This window comes from Lampris incognitus, chromosome 13 (genome assembly GCF_029633865.1).
Source record: "Lampris incognitus isolate fLamInc1 chromosome 13, fLamInc1.hap2, whole genome shotgun sequence".
NCBI lineage: Eukaryota > Metazoa > Chordata > Actinopteri > Lampriformes > Lampridae > Lampris > Lampris incognitus.
In genome coordinates this window covers 16,770,509-16,794,677 of record NC_079223.1, presented here as the reverse complement: position 1 = coordinate 16,794,677, position 24,169 = coordinate 16,770,509, and the positions used below count along the sequence as shown (strand labels likewise).

The 24,169-nt window shown below is 43.2% G+C and overlaps 2 protein-coding genes across 2 annotated transcripts in view; one reads left to right on the top strand and one right to left on the bottom strand.

Moving 5' to 3' along the window:
* Window positions 1-14,718, bottom strand: part of sdccag8 (SHH signaling and ciliogenesis regulator sdccag8) — a 79,394-nt gene extending 64,676 nt beyond the window's left edge. The window contains exons 1-4 of the mRNA XM_056291291.1: window positions 14,407-14,718; window positions 9,403-9,549; window positions 665-750; window positions 154-267 (exon numbers count right to left, since the gene is read on the bottom strand). Of these exons, the coding sequence (XP_056147266.1) occupies window positions 154-267; window positions 665-750; window positions 9,403-9,549; window positions 14,407-14,482 (423 nt within the window). The 5' untranslated portion in view covers window positions 14,483-14,718. The remainder of the gene's footprint in view (window positions 1-153; window positions 268-664; window positions 751-9,402; window positions 9,550-14,406) is intronic.
* Window positions 1-24,169, top strand: part of cep170aa (centrosomal protein 170Aa) — a 350,414-nt gene that overhangs the window by 70,239 nt on the left and 256,006 nt on the right. The gene's annotated exons all lie outside the window — the stretch shown is intronic.

Genomic DNA, 24,169 nt, shown 5'->3' with positions numbered 1-24,169 from the left:
ACACCCACCCACACACACACACACACACGCACACACACACAAACAAATTCATTCTTAGACGCAGGTAATATCTATTGCAATTGAGTATAATGGCTACACATGCATGCATGCATGCATATGTGAAAATGCAAATGCACACAAATGTGAACACACCTTGCAGAACTTAACCTCAGCTTCCAGATGCTGGACATATTCTGACTGGTTGTTAATAATTGGGACTAAATCCTGAACTAAAGGCACACTGGCAGGTCCCTCCTCCTGGACTCTCTGATAGGAGGACAAGAAGAGTGGCAAACAAAAGTTAGGAAATATAGTCTACTTTATTTGAAATAGATTTTGAATGAAATGTAGAATGTTGTATTATTGCAACATATCATGGCTGTCAGCTTTTTAGTTATCCCTGGAAAAGTTGACTGGACATATATTTTACTTTCTGACAAATACCTGTGACAGCTTCCTGTTAGCACTCTTATATTTTACAAAAGCGCAATAGACATTTATTTTTAAAAAGTGAGGCAACATGGACTGCCTTGCAACGGAGTGACAACAGAAAAAAACCCTGTTTCGATATCTCCATTAGACTACAAAAAACACCTGTCAGTTAGCAGACTTTGATTCCTGTCTGTAACACAATGAAATGTTTAGCCTGTGAGAAGCAGTGTACCTTGGATGGAGAGTGTCTCTTTGAAGGAGAGAGAGGAGAGGACATCTCTCTGCGCTGTTTTTGTAGAAGGATCTTCAGCTGATTGACTGAAATAAATAATGACATGCGGTGGGTATAGGTGCACAAATGTGAGCACAAACACTCGACAAAACATAACTAAATGTATCATAAGAACACTATCAACAGAGCAAACTGGGCAGTTGGTCTGCCATCACAGGTTTTGTACCAAACTCCCAGACCTCTGGTAGAGGACCCGAGCTTGAGGAAGACACACAACACCCGAAACAGGGTGAGTGGGAGATCATACACATATAGAGTAGTTATGCAGTCTTTCTCCAAGTGGATACCAATTTCCATAGCTTCCGTTTTATTCAAATTTAGCTTATAGCCTGACAGACAGAATACCATAGTTTGTAATTTCATCTAATAGCACAGGTAGTGAGTTATCTATGTCTGTGAGGTACACTATAATATCATCTGCATACAGTGCTAGTTAATGTTTGTTTTCCTTTATTGTGAGACCCTTTATCCTCCTATTTTTCCTAATGCTTTTAGCTGAGGGTTTTATACATAAAGCAAATATTTGTGGTGATAATGGGTCCCCTTATCTTTTTCCCCTTTTAAAGTAAAACTCTTAGAAAGGGTCCCATTCACTCTTACTCTTGCATTTGGTTCTTTATACATTCCATTCATCAATTCAATAAAGGTTTGTTCTGAATAAGAAGGGCCATGACACCCAATCAAAGGCTTTTTCAGCATCTAAAGCAATGTCAATATTTGATGCTTAATTTTTGCTGTATGACAAAAGTATGCCGCACATTGTCACCTAAAAGGCAATCTGTAATGCATCTTGTTTGATCTGGGTTAATTATGTTAGTATATGTGACCGTCTGTTTGCTGTAGTTAATGTAAAAAGCGTTTGATCTATTTCTAAGAGGGATATTGGTCTGTACAATGAACATTCTGTCAGGTCTTTTCCTTCTTTAGGTATAACAGTAATGATTGCCAAATTCCATGGGTCTGGCCAGTTTCCTGTTTGTAGGATCACGTTGAAAACCCTACATAGGATGGGAGAAACTAGATACCTGAACTCATTGTAAAATTCATTAGTAAATCCATCACTTCCAGGACTCCTCCCAGTTTTACCTTTCTGGATTGGGGAATAGTTGTAATCACAGCATTGAAAGATGATGACAGATGTACTCTTAGCCCCCTTCCCCCGGTTCAGGGATGGTCGTTCCCTCTTCACATAGATGGGCTCTTTGACTCCCCACTCAAACCAGTGTTCCTCCCTATCAATGATGTGCACACTCTTATCCTTGAAAAAGTAGCCACTGGCCTGTAGATGGGTGTAGACTGTGGAGTCCTGGCCCAATGCGTTAGCTCTTGTGTTGTGCCATCCTCTTGGCTAGTGTCTGTTTGGTTTCCCTGATGTTACACTAGGGCAGCATGGTGGCCCAATGATTAGCATTGTTGCCTCACAGAAAGAAGGTCCTGGGTTCGAACCCCAGGACATCCCAGGTCCTTCCTGTGTGGAGTTTGCATGTTCTCCCCATGTCTGCGTGGATTTCCTCTGGGTGCTCGTTTCCTCCCACCATCAAAAAGACATGCATGTTAGGGTTAATACTCTTGTCTGTGCCCCTGACCAAGGCAATAGAAAGAAGAACTGGAGTTGGTGCCCAAGCGCTGCAGCTGCCCATTGCTCCTATACAATAGGACGGGTTAAATGTTAAATTTAATTGTCACTTGTACAATGAGAAAATAAAGTGGCTTTATAGTGCTGCTGTTGCCATCTTACAATGCTGTGATTTGAACTATTCCCCTGTTCTCTGTGAATAGTACACATGGCCATTGTAACTCTAGTCAATGGTTTGGGCAATTTGCATATGAAACTGATTGTTGGTTTCGGTCATTATGCCACTGTATTGTTTATAAGGAATTGTTCTTAACTGTATTGTTTTTAACTGTTGTACTGTTTGACCCCAGGAAGAATAGTCGCTGCTGGGGGAGTGATTAATGGGGATCTGAAATAAATAAATAAATAAATAAAATAAGGGTGGGGATACCTGCAGGCAATTGAGATTCAAGAGGTCACCGAGATGAGTGATGAAACGTTCCTCTCAATAAACGTTGTGTCCAGATGAACTGATTCAACTTTCTGTGATTCCCACAGTATGTCACTCCTCCATTATCATTTATCTCCAAATAAGACTTCATGCTACATTTTATTTTCTCCTTGAAACACTGATCACCAAGCAAGGCAGTGTTTAACCTCCATACAGTTTCCCTTTGTCCTCTCTTCAAGTTTAATTGCATGGTTTGCTATACGTAGTTATGGGTAACATTTCACATTTTGCAACCTTTGAAATCTAATTTTTAAACATGAAAAAATAATCTAGTCTCGAACAGACCTTATGTGCATCACAGTAAAAGGTGAAGGACTTCTGTTGGGGGTGTAGAAAATGCCAGACATCTAATAGTCCCAACTGTATTTGAGCTTTTCTCAATAACACTGCTGCTTGTTCTGAGTTAAGGTTTTATTCTACTTTGAGTGTCGACTTTCGACCAGGTTGAAGTCTCCCCCCATAATGATTATTCCCTTCGCCCCTGTCATTAGCGAGGATAGGATTCTTTTCAGATCTGTTCCTTTTCTAGGGGGATTGTATACATTAATGAAAGTTATGTGTTGATCTTCTATTTCCCCCAGTTAGAAACACGAACCTTCCATCCTTATCTCTGATACATTTTTTTTTACTAAACATAACATTATTTTTAATGAGAACCACAACTCCTCTTTTAGCTGATGTGTGGGGGGAGGAAAACACTTGAGCAAAGTGGAACATGCAAAATTGGAGAAATTAGCCTTGGCCCAAGTGTTTCCTGAAAAAAAATAATTTCTCCTCCTTCTTTCTCAAGTTTTTCGAGTGTCCACTTCCTTTTTATTTGGTTATTTAGGTCATTTGTATTGACAGAGATAAATTTAAGCTTCCCCATTGAACTGCTTTGAAGACCTTTTTTCCCTTTATATGTATTCAAAGTGTTTACGCTGAAAAAAAAACATTCATAACAAATTGTCTGCAAAGAAAAAAACAACACAAGACTAACAAAACAGCCAACGATGAGCTTCCAATTACTGCAACCTCTATGCGGTTACAAAAACTATTCCACATTATTGCAGTTATGTGGAAGCAGAGGTTATTATTAAGTAACCCCTGCCATAAGATGGTGGTTGTGGCTGTAGTTATGGGACTTATGTTGCGTTCCATTTAAAGTCCGAGGTCGGAATTTCCCAGTTGAAATTTCCAGTTTACGACCTCCAAGCGTTCCAGGTGCACAATGCCAACCATAAACAAAAAACATCGCTGACCGTGACAAACTGGTGTTTGTTTGGCAAGTGTATAAACACTTGAATTGTCAGCAATGCAGCCTCCTTGCATATATAAACAAAACAGAGGAATAACTTTTGTGCAGAGAACATTTGTACATAACAAGCTACTTATTTACACTGTCGACATATTTTGACATCAATTTAAACGCAGAACAGGTTTTATTATATGATAGTATGTATCATTTTAATTAAATACAGGTAAATATACTTTACGTTGCCTTAGTTGATGGATTACCATTAACACTGTGCGCCTCCATGGGTGCTGCCATTGTTGTGTGATGTCAGACAGCTGCTTCTCCATGAAGTCAGGGTAGACAGATTTGTCCTGAGTTTACAAGGAGGAACTCCGACTTTGAGTGGTGTTCCATTGTACTTTTTCCAATAGGAGGTCGGACAATCTCGGTCTCAAGAGTTGTCTGGAATGCAGCACTAAAGTTGCCCATATTTGTGTGATGAAAAGCATGCGAGTAAAGTCATTCCCAGTAGGTCTCTCTGTGGCTAATTTGTATAAACAGTCAAACAAATCTCCAACACCTAACTCATGTTATTTTTCTTCTTCCATTCTTTACTTCCTCTCATTTTCCTTCTTTTCTTCAATTCACCCCTAGCCTCAATGAAACCCCACATCAGAACTCAAAACTCTACTCAATGAGGGCAGAAAATTGAAATGGTTTAGCCTACATATTATTCTAAGAGAAAAAAAACAAAAACAAACCATGCCACATTATTTTAAATAAAGAACGGTTTTTCCGTCGGTCCGCGGTGGTGTAGCGGTCTAAGCATCGGCTCTGTGTCGATGCAGTTGCCCACTGGGGACTGGGGTTCGCGCCCCGGTCTCGTCAGATCCGACTATGGCCGGACTCGACGAAGCAGCGATCATTGGCAACGCTGTCTTCGGGAGGGGGGCGGAGTCGGCTTGTGTTCGTCACGTGAATGCGTCTCTGTGTGTGTCGGAAAAACAGTGGTTCGGCTTGGAGTCGCCTTGTCACGAAAGTGGCGAGGCGGTCTCCTTCGAGACTGCCGGCCGGAGAGATGCAGTTGGAGAACGCATACAGTGCGAGGGTGGGTGTTTGAATTAAAACAGGGATCGATTGGCCACTAAATTGGGAGAAAAAAGGGAAAAATCAGAAAAAAATTTATAAAAAAAAAAAAAAAAAGAACGGTTTTTCCTTCACAACCCCCTTTAATCTGTGTTTATGTGCAAAGTTCATAAATGGGTTCAAAACCTCTAATGGGAGTGGGGAAATGAATTCAAACATTAATAATAGCCTACATCTTCTCTTCCAAGCCCAAGATATTCTAAAATGTTCCTTTAGTTTTAGCAACAGTAGCACCCATTATGTCCTTGGGCCATGTAGACCCAGTTCAACATGAAAAACAAAAAGAGTTAGCCTATAAAGCTCAATGTCCAAGTCCACTGGGTTTGAGTAGGTAGCTCAAATTCTTAGGTGTAACAGTCACTTTTACAGTCATACCTTAAGGTCTTTCACAAGGCCGGCCGCAGTCTCCCCATCTCCACCGTTCCTCTGGCCATGCGCTTTCTGGAATGGGATGGTTTGGGCTGTTGTGTCGCGCACCGGAGCATGGTATAGCCTCAGCAGTAGCAATTATTCCCTGCTCCTGTAGGTGCGCGTCTTCCAGGGAGTCATAGGTCGTAGACCCACCATCTCCGAAAACCTTAAGTTTGGCTGGATATATTATATGTGATTTCACGTTTTTTTCCTTCAGGTGTTTTCTTATAGAAGCGTACCTGCTTCTTTCCTTCTATATCTTGTTTGAAAAGTCCTGGGAGAAGTAAATTTGGTTATCTCTGATCATAATCTCTTTGTTTGACCAGGCTGTTTGCAGAACTTTTTGCTGAGTGTTCCACGGCAGCAAACAAACCACAAAAGACCGAGGCGTTGCATCTTCTCGTCGCAGCTTCTTAGCAAGTGAACAGTGCACTACAAGCATGTGTAGTGTGTCGCAGGGTATCTCCAACTTTTCCACGAGTAGTGATCTGATAAAATCCACCAATTCAGCCCCCTCTGCATCTTCTTCCACTTGGTAAATCCATCTACCTTTTTTTTGTTCCTGTAGCAGGTGTTTTAAGCTATGTTTGTAGGCACCTCTCTCTTCCAACTGATGGATTCTTTGCTTGGCTTCTTCGATGTTACTTGCAGCCACTCCTAGATTGGAGCGGATTACTTTTATGTCCTTTCATATTTAATTCATCTCTGGAAAAGTTCTCGAACTCTGATTGGAGTTCCCTAATTTGCTTGGAAATATCCTCTTTAAATCCGTCAGCATCATTTTGAACCTTTGTTCGAGGCTACTCCCTTAAATTTCTTCTTTTCATTAGTTTGTCCTGTGCATTTCCTTTATCTTGTTTTTAGCTCGAAAGTCCTGAGTAACCACTCCTGATCTCAGATTCATACCACTTAACAAAAATATTTAATCACTCATTGTACTTCAGGTGTCGTTTAAGCTAATTTTAAGACATTTTTGGAGGTTTGTGAGGAGTCACACTCACAACGACATCAAGTCGCATGCCATAAACTGGAAGTGTCCTTCCGGAGTCAAACACATAAGCAATCATCAGCAGGACTGGGCAACAATTCAATATCACCATTCATCATCTTTCAGTGGTGATTGTCTAAAAAGAGAATAACCTTACCTTAAGTTACCTTCAATCTGGAAAACTTCCACTATATCCCTATTCCAAAATCAAAAAACTCCAGAGAACTACATGAGTTTAGACCTGTTGCACTTACATCTATATCCCTTGCAATGAAAAACTTTGAGAAAATTTTAAAAGATGAGGTTGTCTCCCTAGTTGATGGCAAACTAGACCCCTTGCAGTTTGCTTATCAAGCTGGCAAGTGTGTGGAGGATGCAAACCCCTTTATCCTCGACAGAGTATATTAGCACCTGAAGAAACCTCATGTGTAAATAAAAGTAATAATAGAAGTCAGCAAATAAAAGTCTCACATGAGACTTTTATTTGCTGACTTCTCTTCGGCTTTTAACAAGATGCAACCTCACATTTTGATCGAGCGGCTTGCTTATTTTAATTTACCTGATCAGCTTTTGGTGGCACGGTAGCGCAGTGGTTAGTGCGGTCGCCTCATAGAAAGAAGGTCCTGGGTTCAAGCCCCGGGTAGTCCAACTTTGGGGGTCGTCCCGGGTTGTCCTCTGTGTGCAATTTGTGTGTTCTCCCCGTGTCTGTGTGGGTTTCCTCCAGGTGCTCTGGTTTCCTCCCACAGTCCAAAGACATGTAGGTCAGGTGAATTGGCCGTACTAAATTGCCCCTAAGTGTGAATGTGTGTGTGTCGGCCCTGTGATGGTCTGGCGGCCTGTCCAGGGTGTCTCCCCGCCTGCCGCCCAATGACTGCTGGGATAGGCTCCAGCATCCCCACGACCCTGAGAGCAGGATAAGCGGTTTGGATAATGGATGGATCAGCTTTTAATGTGGATTTTAAACTTTTTAACAGACAGAATCCAGCAGGTTTTAGTTAATGGGGTTATGCCCAATGTCCTAGTCTCAAACATGGGCTCACCCCAGCTAAAGAGAGTAGCTACCTGGTGAAATTCTCTGACGATACCGCACTTTTGTCTCTTCTTCACGGCTCAGAGTCATATCACGGTTGTGCGCTACCTGCCTTTGTTGACTGGTGCAATGATAACTTCCTTGACCTTAACTTCCTTGACCTTAATGTGTCAAAAACTAAGGAACCTATCATTGATTTTAGGAGAAACAGAAATAAACCCAAAGCTAGCACTATACATGGCAAGGATGTTCAAATTGTTGACACTTTTATATACTAAGTACTTGGGAACCGTGTTCGACTCCCAACTCAAATTAGATGTGAACACAGATTCGATTGTCAAGCGTGGACAACAAAGAATTCACTTACTGTGGAAGCTTAACTCCTTTAACTGAGTTAGGACAGGAATAGCCTAAACAGTACTGTTAAGGTCTGCTCCAAGATAATCAGAGTCCAGCAGAGAGACTTGTACTCCCTCTGGGAGAAACATGTGGCCCAGAAAGCAAAAGGAATTATTAGCCAATCTGACCATGTCCTGTCAGTGAATTCACTGTAATGTCCTCAGGCCAGCGCTATAAAGTGCCCCCTAGGAAAACAAATCACTATTCTAAGTCCTTCGTTCCTTCTGCTATCAGGCTGTTAAATGCCGGGAGTAGTCATTTTAAATTAATGCTTCATTTCGTTCCATTCCGTTCCATTATCCAAACCGCTTATCCTTACTCAGGGTCGCAAGGATGCTGAAGCCTATCCCAGCAGTCATTGGGCGGCAGGCGGGGAGACACCCTGGACAGGCCGCCAGACCATCACAGGGCCGACACACACACACATTCACACCTAGGGACAATTTAGTACAGCCAATTCATCTGACCTACATGTCTTTGGACTGTGGGAGGAAACTGGAGCACCCAGAGGAAACCCACGCAGACATGGGGAGAACATGCAAACTCCACACAGAGGATGACCCGGGATGACCCCCAAGGTTGGACTAACCCAGAGTTCGAACCCAGGACCTCCTTGCTGTGAAGCTACCGTGTGAACCACTGTGCCACCGTGCCACCTTTATTTTGTTTTAAACCACAATACTTGGTTTATACCTTTGTCTGTTTTTCACATGGCTTGTACGCCTATATGTTCACTTTATGTAGTGGTGAAATGTAACGTGCAATGCATCTTTGGATACTTCATTTGTTTTTTTATTTGTTCTATTCTTTTAAATTGTGTGAATTTTTGTTCTTTGCCTGGTCCTTGTGTGGGTCTGCATGCATGTCCACACGAGGGTGCCAGTGTGCATCTCTTTCTCATGTACTGATCTATATGTTTTCTCTGAAAAACTGCTGATTGCCGCTTGTCTGTGAATTTGTGTATGGTCTAGGTAGATTGTGGAACTGAATTGCCCTTCTGGGATAAATAAAGTTGTCTGAATCTGAATCTGATGAATCTATTATCTAGAATTTCTTTAAAAAATGAGGTCTGAAATATTTTGGTCTGATACAGTATCATTACATTACCAAACAGCTCAATGTGACGAACCTCAGTTGGATTCTTAAATATGGTATTCTTGCATATAGCAGATAGTTTTCGTTATAACTATCTCAATATTGTGTAATATCCCTTACGATTATCATGATAACAATATTTTCCATATCACCCAGCAAAAATAGACAGTGATAATCATCAGCTATCTGCTTGATGGTTGTGACCAGCTTGAATGTCTAACCCATGGTTATGATGTTGGATGTTAATCCCAGTTTGTGTAGGCTACACAAGCTGTGATTAACATCCAACATCATGACCGTGTGTCATAGGGGAAGATCAATTGACACCTGCTTCACTCTGTGTCCTATGGGTCAACGCAGCCTCATCCTCTTCAGCAGACACACGGTGGGCTCTGCCCCCCTCCGCCTCCTCTCCATCGAGGCTCCGCAGCGTCAGAGCACTGCTTAGCTGCTGGATACTCCGGTTGGCACGCTCTGGAAACAAGTCACACACATGAGCATGCTCATCAAATCTTTGGGGGCTTCTGTGAGGATTAGGACCAAATGATACTGAAAAATATCAGCATTTGAATATTTTAGTTTTTCACAATATGAATTCCAATATCAAAAAAATGAAAAAGATTTCAATAATTTGACCAGATATAGGCGGCTTTTGACTTTCAAAGCTTCAATTACAAAGACTTCACCACTCTAGCAGTGATTTTACAGGTGGAAATAAGCAGAGGTGCACATATCTGGTGCGCAGGTGTGCATGCATGCGTGGTCAAAATAAATGAGGAGCAGCAGATTATATGAAAAGAGGCGCTTTTGCGTACCAACACGTCTGGGAAACAATTACAGAAACAACACGATTTTCTCCATATAGACTCAGAATCAGAAACACTATTTGTCATTTCAAATGAAACATAATTTCCCCCAGCCCACAGCAGTGCAACACAAAGACAAAAACACATATCCAAGAACTACAAGAACACATATATCCAAACTAACACATATACCTAAACTTAAAAAAAAACATTCACTGTCCATGAGAACAAACGCCAGCAAGGATGACTGCTGGAACTGCCGGTCTGCATGGGCTAGCAGTTAGCTTAGCCTGCCCCGCTTCCAAGGCGTCAGACCACCCTCAGTGTTTCCTCTTTGGGCACAGCTCGGGTCAGGGCCGTGGTCCTTGGGCCCACAGGATGCAGCAGACCAAGCTCCCTCAGCCGATCCAACGCCAGCTCTCCCAGCCAGACACCTTCGACACACCTCCCCGCACTCCACACAAGAACACTCCAAACACAGTCAAGGCTAGGCGAGGCCGCCGCCAGACCACCCTCGGTGTTATCGGATCTGCCAGTCTGCATGGGCTGGCAGTTAGCTTAGCCTGCCCCACTTCCGCATCCTGTCAGACTGCCCTCAGTGTTACCGCTTCAAGTACAGCTCCAGATAGGGCCGTGGTCCCTGGGCCCACAGGATGCAGCAGACCAAGCTCTCCCAGTTGATCCAGCGCCAGCTCTCCCAGCCATCAATCGAAGACAAACTTAGACACAGACGTGGACAAAGACACTGCATGGACGGTACTGGGTGAGGCCACCACAAACGTGAATTCGCACCACCATCTTCCCACACGGGTACTGGGTGAGGGCGCTGCAAACATGAATTTGCGACACCATCTTCCCACACCGGAAGTGGAAATATATATCACTGGTAAGAAAGTCATTATGTGTCGATTTTAATAATCAGTTGTTAATCGTGCAACTTTTAGCCTTCGTTCTTGATTAAGTGTATGCGTTCGTTTTTTTCAAGTTAGCAAGGTTAACTGTTAAACCTTGAGCTCCAGCAAATCGCTAGCCTACGTTACAACTGCTTAATGTTAACATTTTTTCTCTGGTTTTAGGATTTTCATCCATTCATCAAAATGTCCAAGAAGCAAGCTACATTAAGTAATTACTTTGGTGTTGCACCACCTCCAAAGAAATGCCAGACTGAACCTGTACATAAAAAACATGTATTCGTGGAAAAGTGGCTACAGGAAGTAGCCTGGCCCCAAACAGATGATGACCGCATAGAGATGTGGTGCAAAATATGCCGTGAAAATCCCAATCTTGTGGATAAAAGCGGCACCTTTTATATAGTGACAAAAAATTTCAGTCATCCAGCTTTTGAAAAACACGAGAAGACTAAAGAGCACATGGACATAGTGCAAACTACTGATAACAGGTGCAGCCAGGATCAGAAATCCACACGTCCTCGTGACACGTGGCAGGACAAACTCAATGAAGAACAGCGTCAAACACTGTGTCATATTTTTCTATTGGCCTTTCACAAAGTGTAACATGCACGCCCAATGCGTTCATATGAGGAGGATAGTGTGCTTTTCAAGAGGCTTGGAGTTAATGTCGGAAGTGCATATCATTCACAAGAAGGGGGGACCCACATCATGCAGAGCATCGGACAGACAATCAGTTTAGAATTGAGTGGAAAAAGTGAAGGCAGCTGAATTTTGGGGCGTGCTCTTTGATGGATCAGAAGACATAAGTGGAGCAAGAAATTGTGTATATTGTGTCTGTGTCTAGCTACAGAGAGTTTACCTCAGATTTCCTTGGATTAATTAATTTGGGTGTGAACCAAATGGTACAGGATATAGTGAATGGACTGGAGCAGCTCTTCCATACTTGTGGTTTAGGGGATCGGTGGAACAGGAAGTTGGTCTCAGTGTGTACAGACAGAGCAGCAGTCAATGTTGGAGTTTACGATGGGGTCGTTCCCAAATTGTCAGATGGTGGCGATCGGCGATTACTTTGTGCATATTCTGTGTTCTGCCCACACCCTCGAGAACTGCACCAAGTCAGTTGATCACATGGTACCATACTGTGAGATATTTAATTGCTCCGTTGTCAAGTTGCTGAGCTTTAATTTACAGAGAGGGGGCACAAAAAGAAGAGAATGACTAAAGAAGATATGTGATGAGAATGGCATTGCCTTTGTGAAAATAAAAAAGTTTCACAACATCAGATGGTCTGCACGGAGGCAAGAGACTGTTGAAAATATGGAGGGTATTACCTGCCATTCAAATTCAAGTGGCTACAAGTGATGAAAGTAACCTAAAACATATCTGCACAGTGTTTTCAGCGTTTCCTAGCCAACATGCTTGACACTGGAAACATTTTACAGTTCACCTCCCTCAGGCTCCAGCAAGATAAACTGACTTGGTGAATGCAAAGAGGAGCTCATGGTAGCTGCTGGACAGCTGACACTATTGCTTGACAATGAAGGCAAGTACAGGAAAGAGACTGTTTTAAATGCTGACAGGGACAAGGCTGATATATTGAGAGATCTAATTCATGAGTTTGAAAGCAGATTTAAATTCCTTAACTCATGTGATCAATTTTAAATTTTTGATCCTTCAACTTGGCCTCAAGAAATGCAAGATCTTCACAGTTTTGGCAACACAACACTTACTAACATCCTCCAGACATATCAGGCCAGCTTGTCTGTTGACAGAGACTCCATTGTAAGAGAATGGATGCATTTAAAGCAAGCAGGCAAACGTTCGGCAGCCTCCTCTGTGTATGACTTGGTCAACACAGTTAAGATAAGTAATCCAGAGAGTTGCTCCAACATTCACAAAGTCCTTCTGTTGTCCCTTACACTGCCCTTGAGCAGTGCTGCATGTGAGAGGGGATTTTCACATCTCAATATAATAAAAAGCAAGTACAGATCCCGCCTGTCAGACTCTCGCCTCTCATCCCTGATGCACATCCACTTGTCTAAGATGACAACAGAGACTTTTGATCTGAAGCCAGCTGTTGACTTATGGATGCAAACAGCTAATCGCAGACTCAACCAGGCAGAAAGAAGTAGGCCTACCTCTTCATCTGCCATGTTTGAAAGAGAGGAAGACAGTGAGGAGAGTAGCCAGGAGGGCAGTGGTGATGGCAGCTTGCAGGATAACCGTGCTGTGTAAAGACTGAGTACCAAGCAACATCTGCAGGTGCTCCCTTGAGAACCAGACCAAAATAGTTATGTCACCCATGGAAATAAGGCAGTGGTCTATGAAGTCTTTAAACAAAGATTCTCCAAGAGAAAGAACAAATTGTATTCTTAAAACGATTTTTTCCTCCACATTTAACCCATCCTATTGTACAGGAGCAATGGTCAGCTGCAGCATCCAGGGACCAAATCCAGATCTTCTTTCCACTGTCTTGGTCAGGGGCACTTTGCTGGATTTTTAAAAAAAAAAAGTATACCATGTTTGGTCTTTCTTGTGTTTGAGTTGAGTGGGAATAGGGGAAGGGTTGTGAGAGTGTGGGAGAACAATTTTCACAATGGCAGACAAAGGAAAGCACCCCTATCTGAAAATATATCAGTGCACGACTGCTCTCACCATCTGAAAGTTGCCAGTTTTCAAAGTTTGAAGTGTTGTGGAGGGGAGCTGTGCCGTTTCTGTTTCCAGAGCCAGATGTGTTCATCTTAGACCAAGTTAAGGAAAATACAATCAAGTCGTCATTTACTTGCTCAGTAAATATGCAGTAACTGCAGCATTACTTGCGAATTCTTCTTTGGTTTTAACATATTTCCAACTTAGGAAAGCACATCCTGACAGCAAGAGCTGTCACAAGCTCATATGCTTTCCCGGTGAGGATGCTTTCCTCTGTCTGTGTCTGTCGTTGTGGAAAGTATCCCTCTCCACTTTCACAACACATCCCCCTATTCCCGCTCAACACACACATACACACACACACACACACACACACACACACACACACACACACACACACACACACACAGACAAAACAAAACATGTAAGCAAAGTACAGAAAATAAATGTGACGAATTTGCCTAGAGGCCGCTGATCTGACACCATTACAAAGTCTACCTTTAAATCAGGCTAGGTTATATTATTTGTCAAATGTACTAGAATATTTTTCTTCAAGAGACGTCAAAAAGTCGAGCCTTGCTAGATTTCGTTTTCTACTGAGCAGTGAGAGCTTTAGCCTTACATGACTGATGAGCCCAATTTACCGTGCATTGCAACCTTTGCGGTGACTACTGCGCATGCGTATTGCCCGGCCGTTGTAAGAATCATATCGGTAAAGCGCCAGGCTCCTCGTAGATACGGAAATAAGAGCATCACATCGCATTGATCTATAGCAGCAACTTTTCTAAGGTGTTGAAAAATGATCCAAGCTGCACACGAGCCGTCTTGATAAGGGCACGATGGTGACAAGTTTACGTCAGAGAAAGACATAATTTGTGTGACATATTTACGTCAATCGATGCTAAAAATTAGTCCCTTCCCTCTGCTTTTCTCTCCAGGAGTTAGCAAACGCAGACAGGATTTACCTCTCAGTTCTTTCTGGTAAACACCCAGCCGCTCCTCCTCGTCATCTGAATCCAGTGGTTTCTTGGATAACTTCATCTGCTAACTTCACCTGCAACTGACGCTAAATCAATAATAACAAGACTCCGGTTGCTCTACAACCAGCTATTAAAAACACCTCGCAGGTCGCAACCGGTCATCCATTCCCAAACGTGGGCTGCTTGATATACTCACTGTATATTTTGAGAGGGAGGTCCTAACTGTTATTTCTTTCATTACTCGCTAACTGTCTATTTGTTCACACAACGAGCCCCCCTCTAGTCTACAGACTCCTGGCCTCCACTTCCGTCAACTCAGGCTAGCGGCATCTCTGGGACTTGTAGTCATTAGGGACAGAATTTGTAGTTCTTATTTGTCAACGCTGCGACACGCCGGCGGGCGAAGGGAAGCGCCAATATGGAAAATAGCCACCAGGGGGAAATGTTGTTCGGTCTGTAAACGTACACTTCCAATTGACCGCCTGTCAAATGCAACAAGCAACGTCTAGATCAGTTTGGACGCCAAGTACAGCTCCTAAAATGTGTTTGTAATAGATACATTTGGTTCTGAGGGCCGATAATTTTAAATCTCTCTCTCTCTCTCTCTCTCTCTCTCTCTCTCTCTCTCTCTCTCTCTCTCTCTCTCTCTCTCTCTCTCTCTCTCTCTCTCTCTCTTCAAATTCAAATTCAAATAGCTTTATTGGCATGAACAGAAAGTATGCCATTGCCAAAGCAGTTTACAAAGGACTAAAACATTACTCTATCTTCTCTCTCTCGCGCCCTCTCTCTTTCTCTCTCGCTCCCTCTCTCTCCCTCTCTCTCTCTCAAATCCTTTTGAAGAGAAATCAACGTCTACGAAATATTTGCAAAAATCTCCTTAAAATAAATGGTTTAAATAATTCCAATGTTTGCCAGCAACAAGTCAATTCTAATTTCGCATTTTTTACGTACATGTTCATTTTGTGCACGTTGTTTGACTGACAGCTAATAACGTGACATGCCAGAGCATGTATCTATACGTTTAATTTGAAAAATATTCATAACGTTAAGAAACATAGTTATAAATGTTTTTTTCACAGGTGTCCCTCAGAATGGGTTGATATGACCTCTGGCACACTGATGTGATGCTGCCACGAAGGGGTTAATTGTCATCTGCCATTATCTGTTTGGCAGTGATTAGCCAGGAGCTTGCATTGTGGTTGGCCATGTTCTGTTTCATTTTCACTCCTCTCATCCTTGTCTTATCTGCTAGATTAATGAGTCAATGTAGCCTGCAACGAACACAAACAGAGATAGAAAAAAAGACAAGAGAAAGAGGGGAAGAGAAAGCTACTGAGTGTATTAACCTGTTCTCTCATTTTATGTAATGAGCTGAGCTAGTTCTAACCTAAGTTTGATGGCAGAGTTACTTTATTAACATTAGTAATGTGCTGATTCACCTGTCACTTTCTAAATAAACACAAGCACAGGACTTCTAGTAGTCCTAACCAATGACAGAGCCAGCCAGTTAACTCGTTCTCTGCCAAGAGACAATGACAACAAAATCTGATTGAATAACTCGATTTTCATGGTTTCAGGACTGTAACCCTTTCATTACTGAAGAAACTTGATTGAAACTAGGGCTAAAGTTAGAATTAGAAGAGATAATTATTATTAAATGAAAGATTTTTAATATAGCATTGACATGTTGGGCCTTCTCTGAAGTCCTAGAAGTCCCTAAGGGTTCCCCTCTGCCATTTTCTCAAATTTCTAACTTTTCTCCGTTTAATTTTAAGTTTTATACACTTTCATCTGTAAGTTTCATTAGTACGCAAGTTGTTTCTCGGCCATGTTTTGCCACACGTTCTGCGCACGTATGTTGTTTACAACGCATCTTTTACGACCAGATGTCCCGGTTTGTCCGGATTGTCCCGGTTTCAAACTGGGTGTCCCGAGTCCCGACAAATATCTGTAAAATAGTCAAATGTCCCGGTTTTCAACATCCATTCACCATCATGTCCGGTGAGACGGACAAGCTTGTGAGCGCGTGCATATGCGTGTGCGCGTGCACGAACGTGCGGTACACTTTTTAGGGTCCAGCTTTGAGGTTGTGAAAATCTGGTCACCCTACTTTAAATAAGACTCGCCTACTTTTAAATTAATTCAGCTACTATACATTACAAAAAGAACAAACCCGTTGTTGTGTGGAGTTCAGGGAGGAGTTAAGACAGGCACTGGGTGGTAGTGAAGAGTTGCCGGATGGCTGGGCAACCACTGCAGAAATAGTGAGGGAGACAGCTAGGAAGGTACTTGGCATGTCATCAGGACAGAGGAAGGAAGACAATGAGACTTGGTGGGGGAATGGGGAACTACAGCAAATCATACAGAGGAAGAGGTTGGCAAAGAAGTGGGATAGTCAGAGACATGAAGAAAGTAGACAGGAGTACAAGGAGACGCAGCATAAAGCGAAGAGAGAGGTGGCAAAGACAAAGGAAAAGGCGTATAGTGAGTTGTATGGAACGTTAGACGCTAAGGAAGGAGAAAAGAACTTGTACCGATTGGCTAGACAAGAGGGACCGAGCTGGGAAGGATGTGCAGCAAGTTAGGGCGATCAAGGATAGAGATGGAAATGTGCTGACAAGCGAGGAGAGTGTGTTGAGAAGGTGGAAGGAGTACTTTGAGGGGCTGATGAATTAAGAAAATGAGAGAGAGGGAGAAAGTTGGATGATGTGGGGATGGTGAATCAGGAAGTGCGGTGGATTAGCAAGGAGGAAGTGAGGGCAGCTATGAAGAGAATGAAGAATGGAAAGGCTGTTAGTCCTGGTGACATACCTGTGGAGGCATGGAGATGTATAGGAGAGATGGCATTGGGGTTTTTAACTAGATTGTATAACACAATCTTGGAAAGTGAGAGGATACCTGAGTAGTGGAGAAGAAGTATACTGGTACCTATTTCAAGAACAAGGGCGATGTGCAGAACTGTAGCAACTACAGAGGTATAAAGTTGATCAGCCACAGCTTGAAGATATGGGAAAGAGTAATAGAAGCTAGGTTAAGAGGAGAGGTGATGATTAGCGAGCAGCAGTATGGTTTCAAGTCACGGAAGAGCACCACCAACCGAGGTGTGCGGTTGGAATGACAGATGGGTTCAAGGGGGAGGTGGGATTACATCAAGGATCGGCTATGAGCCCTTTCTTGTTTGCAATGAGGATGGACAGGTTGACGGACGAGATCAGGCAGGAGTTTCTGTGGACTATGATGTTTGCGGATGACATTGTGATCTGTAGCGAGAGTAGGGTGCCAGTTGAGGACAGCCTGGAGAGTTGGAGGTATGCACTGGAGAGAAGAGGAATGAAAGTCAGTAGGAGCAAAACGGAATACCTATGCTTGAATGAGAGAGAGGACAGCGGATGCAAGGGGTAGAGGTGACGAAGGCATATGAGCTTAAATACTTGGGGTCAACTGTCCAAAGTAATGGGGAGTGCAGAAGAGAGCAAGGCCGTCTTAACGCATGGGCACGCTGGACAGTTGCTCTGGGGCCCCACGAGCACAGGGGCCCCATGCTAATCTATGAGAACAAAATTCCACTATCAAACTGCCGTGAGCAGTCGTATGACAATGCCTCAAATAGGTCTGGACGCTATACTGGATTGCAAGTACGGATTCATCAACTGGATGAGTTGGCCAACTATGTCCCCTGTGCTGGACACAGCCTGAATATGGTGGGAGTAAAAGCGGCAGAGTGTTTTCTACAGACTGTAAAATTCTTTGACTTTGTTCAGCGTCTGTATTCCCTTTTCTCTGCTTCTACACATCGATAGAATGTTCTGGCATCATCTTTAGGAAAAAATGTTGTGGTCAAGTGTCTGTCTGACAGGAGATGGTCGTCACATTTTGATGCTGTTCATGCTCTGTATGGGGGCTTCGAGAAAATTAAACACACACTGGATTCTGTATCAGCTGACACTGAACAGGAAGTGAACACAAGGCGATAGGCAGAAGGATTGAGCGAGAAAATGGAGAACCTGGAAACGATCTTTCTCAAAATTCTTTGGAATGACATTCTTGAAAGAGTGAACAAACCAAGTAAGGTCCTGCAGTCAAAGGATGTGAACATACTTGTTGCCAAGAATCTTCTTGAGTCTATGAAAACCTATCTTCAGGAAATTAGAGACGAATTTAATGAATACGAATTGAAAGACAGGAATAGGTGTCCAGATTCAGATTATAGCGATTTGGAAAAAATGGGAACGAAAGCAAAGTGTGCATCTTACTAGACATGACGGATCAGAAGAAGAGGTACTTCTCAGCCAAAGTGAAAAGGTCAAGGTGGAAACATTCCTTCCTGTTCTGGACTTTCAAATCTAAGAAATAACAAAACGTGCAGAAGCTTATTCATTGATTGGAAATCTGTTTTCCTTCTTCAGTGGATTGAAAACAATTGGTTCTGGTGAGCTAAACAAAAAGTGTGAACATCTGGCTAATGTGTATCACAGAACCTTTATCATGGTGACCTTTTAAATGAATGTGAGCATCTCAAGCCCTACATCTTGATGAAAATTGTGAGACTCTCCCTGCATTGTACAGGAAAATAATTTCGGACAACATCCTACCTGACGGGTCGCTCCTACCAGGTGACATGGAGAGGATCTGTGTAGGAGCCTTGCAGACTGACTACCGGCGTTCCACAAGGATTGGTTCTGGGTCCTCTCCTGTTCTCCCTGTACACGACATCCCTGGGTTCTGTTATTCCTTCGCATGACTTCTCTTACCGTTGATATGCCGATGACACCCAGCTCATCTTGTCTTTCCCCTCTGACACACAAGTAGAGACACGCATTGCTGCATGCTTGATTGGCATCTTGGAGTGGATGGCGACACACCACCTGAAGCTCAATCTGGACAAGACAGAGCTGATGTTCCTCCCGGGGAAAGGTTGCCCGCACCGAGACCTGGCCATCACCATTGACAACACCGTGGTGACACCAACTCGGACTGCGAGAAATCTGGGTGTGATCCTGGAGGACCAACTGTCATTTCCTGCAAACATTGCGTCGGTTGCTCGCTCCTGCAGATTTCTCCTCTATAACATCAGGAGGATTCGCCCATTCCTCACTGACGAGATGGCACAGGTGCTCATCCAGGCTCTGGTCATCTCCCGGCTGGACTACGGCAACTCCCTCCTTGCTGGCGCCCCGGCGTCGGCCATCAGACCCCTGGAGCTTGTTCAGAAAGCTGCAGCTCGTCTGGTGTTCAACCACCCTAAGTTCTCCCACACAACTCCCCTTCTCATGTCCCTACACTGGCTCCCAGTAGCTGCTTGCATCCAGTTTAAGACTCTGGTGCTAGCCTACAGGGCAGTGAAAGGAACAGCTCCTTCCTATCTCCAGGCCATGGTCAAGCCCTACACCCCCGTCCGACCACATCGCTCTGTTGCCTCGAGACGCCTGGTTGCCCCGTCGCTCAGAGGCCTCTGCTGCCGATCGACCCGGTCACGGATCTTTTCTGTCCTGGCCCCACAGTGGTGGAATGAACTCCCCACTGATGTCAGGACAGCGGAGTCGCTGCCCATCTTTCGGCGCAGGTTGAAAACTCACCTCTTCAAGAACTACTACCCTGTTACTTGTTCTTAGCACTTATTGTATTCACTCATTTAAAAAAAAACCTCTTTCTTGCGCTTTTACTTTAACACTGGTTTTGCTCTTAGATGCTTGCTTAGAGAGGAGATGCACTTATGACCTCTGATGACAAGTAGTTCTACTGATTCCCAATGTTAAAAAATGCATTTATTGTAAGTCGCTTTGGATGAAAGCGTCAGCTAAATGACTGTAATGTAATGTAATGTAGCTTGAAATCTGTCTTTACCACTGTTGAAATTGCACTCAGAGTGTTCATGCGCATGATGGTGACCAACTGTGCAGGAGAACGTTCATTTTCAAGATTGAAACTTATAACAAATCAGCTTCGCAGCACAATGGGGCAGCAGTGTTTGAACTGGCTTTCACTCATGTTATGGAAAATGACATTCTGAAGACCATTGACTTCAAGCCAATTTTAAAGCAATTCTCTGTGAAGAAATTCCGCAAATGTTTGTGTTGAACACTTGATTAATAATAAATAATTCATAGTAATTTCATACTGTGCCATCTCCGCCTGTATAGGTTACCAATTGAGTATCATGTACATGTTGAAATTTTTGTACTTTTCAAGGCTCATGTTATATTGTTCAAACGTTTATGTTGATTAATCTTTGCTGTACAGCATGTTTTTTATGTTTAAACACTGATTTTGTTGGAAGTACCAATAAATGTATCTTTAATTTTATCAACCATTTACATTTTTCTTCCTGTGAGTGGTTGTGTAGGTAGGGGCCCCTGTGCACTGCTTTGCCCGGGGGCCTATAATGCTGTTAAGATGGCCCTGGAAGAGAGGTGAAGAAGAGAGTGCAGGCAGGGTGGAGTGGATGGAGAAGGGTGTCAGGAGAGATTTGTGACAGAAGGGTGCCAGCAAGATTTAAAGGGAAGGTTTACAAGACGGTTGTGAGACCAACTATGTTGTATGGTTTGGAGACAGCGGCACTGACGAAAAGACAGGAGGCGGAGATGGAGGTGGCAGAGTTGAAGATGCTAAGATTTTCATTGAGAGTGACGAAGAAGGACAGGATTAGGAACGGTTATATTAGAGGGACCACTCGAGTGGGACGGTTTGGAGACAAAGCAAGAGAGGCTTGATTGAGATGGCTTGGACATGTGTGGAGGAGAGATGCTGGGTATATGGGAGAAGGATGCTGAATATGGAGCTGCCAGGGAAGAGGAGAAGAGGAAGATCAAAGAGGAGGTTTATTGATGTACTGAGGGAAGACATGCCCGTGGCTGGTGTGACAGAGCAAGATGCAGAAGAAAGGAAGAGATGGAAACGGATGATCCGCTGTGGCGACCCCTAACGGGAGCAGCCGAAAGTAGTAGTAGTAGTAGAAGTAGTTGATGTAGACACGTTAGCCCGTGGCTAACGGGTCGGATCCTTGAGTCGACTGGTTAACGTGTCGCCCGCGGTCCGGGAGATACCCGTTCGCGTCCTGGCTGTGGCGACGGTTCCCGGGCTGCCCCCCCTAATTCGCTACATTGGTGTCAGAATTGGGATGGTGAAACCGTGAGGCCATCGGAAGAGCGTGCGCCCAGAGGCGTGAGGAAGCTGGTATGCTAAAGCGCGGGGGTTAGGCCGCGAAGAATCCATTTGTTGTGTCCTTAAAATTCTGACAAAAAAGGGTCGTATTTCTTGGTCACATTGCAACACGTATTTCTTGGTCACATTGCAACATATTGTACGTATTTCTTTGTCACATTGTAACACATTGTACGTATTTCTTGATCACATTGCAACATGTATTTCTTGGTTACATTGGAACACATGGTACGTATTTCTTGATCACATTGCAACATGTATTTCTTGGTTACATTGGAACACATGGTACGTATTTCTTGATCACATTGCAACATGTATTTCTTGGTTACATTGGAACACATGGTACGTATTTCTTGGTCACATTGGTGTGAAGGAGCCTTCGGAATGGGAAGGCCTTGGTGCGCCGTTGTGACGTAATCGGTTTTCAAATGCAGCATACGATGGATAAGGCCGCTCAATTGGAACACAGCTACAGAGCCAGCACTATAGAATACAGAATACACTTTATTTGTCATTGTGCATACATACAACGAAATTCATTCTCTGCATTTAACCCATCCTATTGTATAGGAGCAGTGGGCAGCTGCAGCACCTGGGAACCAACTCCAGTTATTTCTTCCTATTGCCTTGGTCAGCGGCACAGACAGGATTATCAACCCTAACATGCATGTCTTTTGGATGGTGGGAAGAAACCCGGGAGAAACCCACACAGACACGGGGAGAACATGCAAACTCCACACAGAAAGGACCTGGGACGGCCTGGGGTTCAAACTCGGGACCTTCTTGCTGTGAGGCAACAGTGCTAACCACTGTGCCACTGTGGCACTGTCGATGCTAGTTCTTTGGCACACCTACATCCAACAGACCCATTAACATAATAATTAATAATAAAAACGGCTGCTATGCTTACATCACAGAGTACCAAGACCAGCCTGGCATGTTTTTAACAGTTACATTTTTTTTAGCCCGTAGATGTCATCAAACTCACTAAATGGTCAATGGTTTAGTTACTCGTTAAAATAAAATCATCTGCAAAAGATATGAATCTGTAACACACACACACACACACACACATGAACCCTTATCTGTACTATCTGTATTGTACGTGAAATGATGTGATGAAACACTCTGATTCTGTGTCATTTCTGCTTGGAATTATCTAGATTACAGTCTGCTGTCGAAACACACTGCACCGGGTGGTTCCTTTACACATCTTTGCATTTGGTGTGTGTGTGTGTGTGTGTGTGTGTGTTTCACAAAAGGGTGAGGGCCTATCTGAATCTGACCTGTTTTAACTGCTGTTGGTAACAGGGTTAGGTCTACGTAACCATGGATACACACTCTCTGTATAGCACAACAGTGAACAACTTCCTGTCTCATGACTTATGGTTATTTCTGATTTTTTTGTGACATTTTAGTCAACAATAGAACATGCATGAATGATCAGAATTGGATGTCTTCACACAAGTATGGAAAAACCTAGTTTCTGCAACCCATATTTGATAGTTTTTTTCTATCAAATGAATAATCAAAATGGGGGCTCTAGTTTCATGGATTCAAATGGTGCCCTTTTGCGTAAATCGAGCACACTACCGCCTACGTATGTACCCTGGAGGTTATAAAGCTGATTCTTGCAAAATGAATGAGCCCTAGCGTGATCTCATTCGTCTCAAATTCTTGGCAGATGAGCTTTAATGTTGTGTAGCTTGATTCTGCATCAAAAATATCATCTTATATAACCTAATGTGATAGACCGTACAACCCCCCCCCCCAAAAAAACAAAACATAGTGTCCACTAAAGGCGTAGCAGCAGCTGTTATCAATCTAGGAGTTTTACATGTTGCTTTCAGAGGAAATTGAGATTTTAACACTTCTGCCTTTTTCTGAACAGTGCCCTGCTATGACGTAAGCCCTTAACCCAATTTCGTCACTCTGCTTAATCGCAGATTTCTTCATCTCGTAACATCTGTCTGTCAAATGTATTTTAGCACACTGTTATATGACCAGTTCCTCTGTGTTAGGAAACTGAATGCGGTATCATGCTGCATCAGTCAGGGACACATCACCAGATCAGTCTCACGTGCACTTATTCCAGTACCAGCTTACAAAAACAACTATGTTCAAGAGATCATCTTTTTTCTCTCTCCACACATTCACTAAAATCTGGAATGAGATCCCATATGACGTTAGAGCAATGACCCCTATTATACGCTTCAAAAGGGCATATAAACACTATCTCGTGGAAGGACACACCTTGCACCCACTGATTCAATTCACACACACCATGTTACTCACTTACTCCTCTGTAGTGGCTGTGTAGCTGTTTGTGTTTTGCTATTTTGTTTTCTGCAAAAAAAAATTTCTATTTTTATTTTGCATTGTAATGAGATTGTCTTTTATGTGCAGCAGAACAGGAACCTGCTTGTAAACCAGTTTTAACTGAGTCAGGCAGGTTTGAGGGCATCACATTTTAACATCTGTACCGTTACTTTTAATGTCACCTGTGTAATAATAAAGTAAGGTAAAAGTAAAGTTCAGTAAGAAAACTGCAAACCCTGGGTGGCATAGTGGGTTCGAGCCCCGGGGT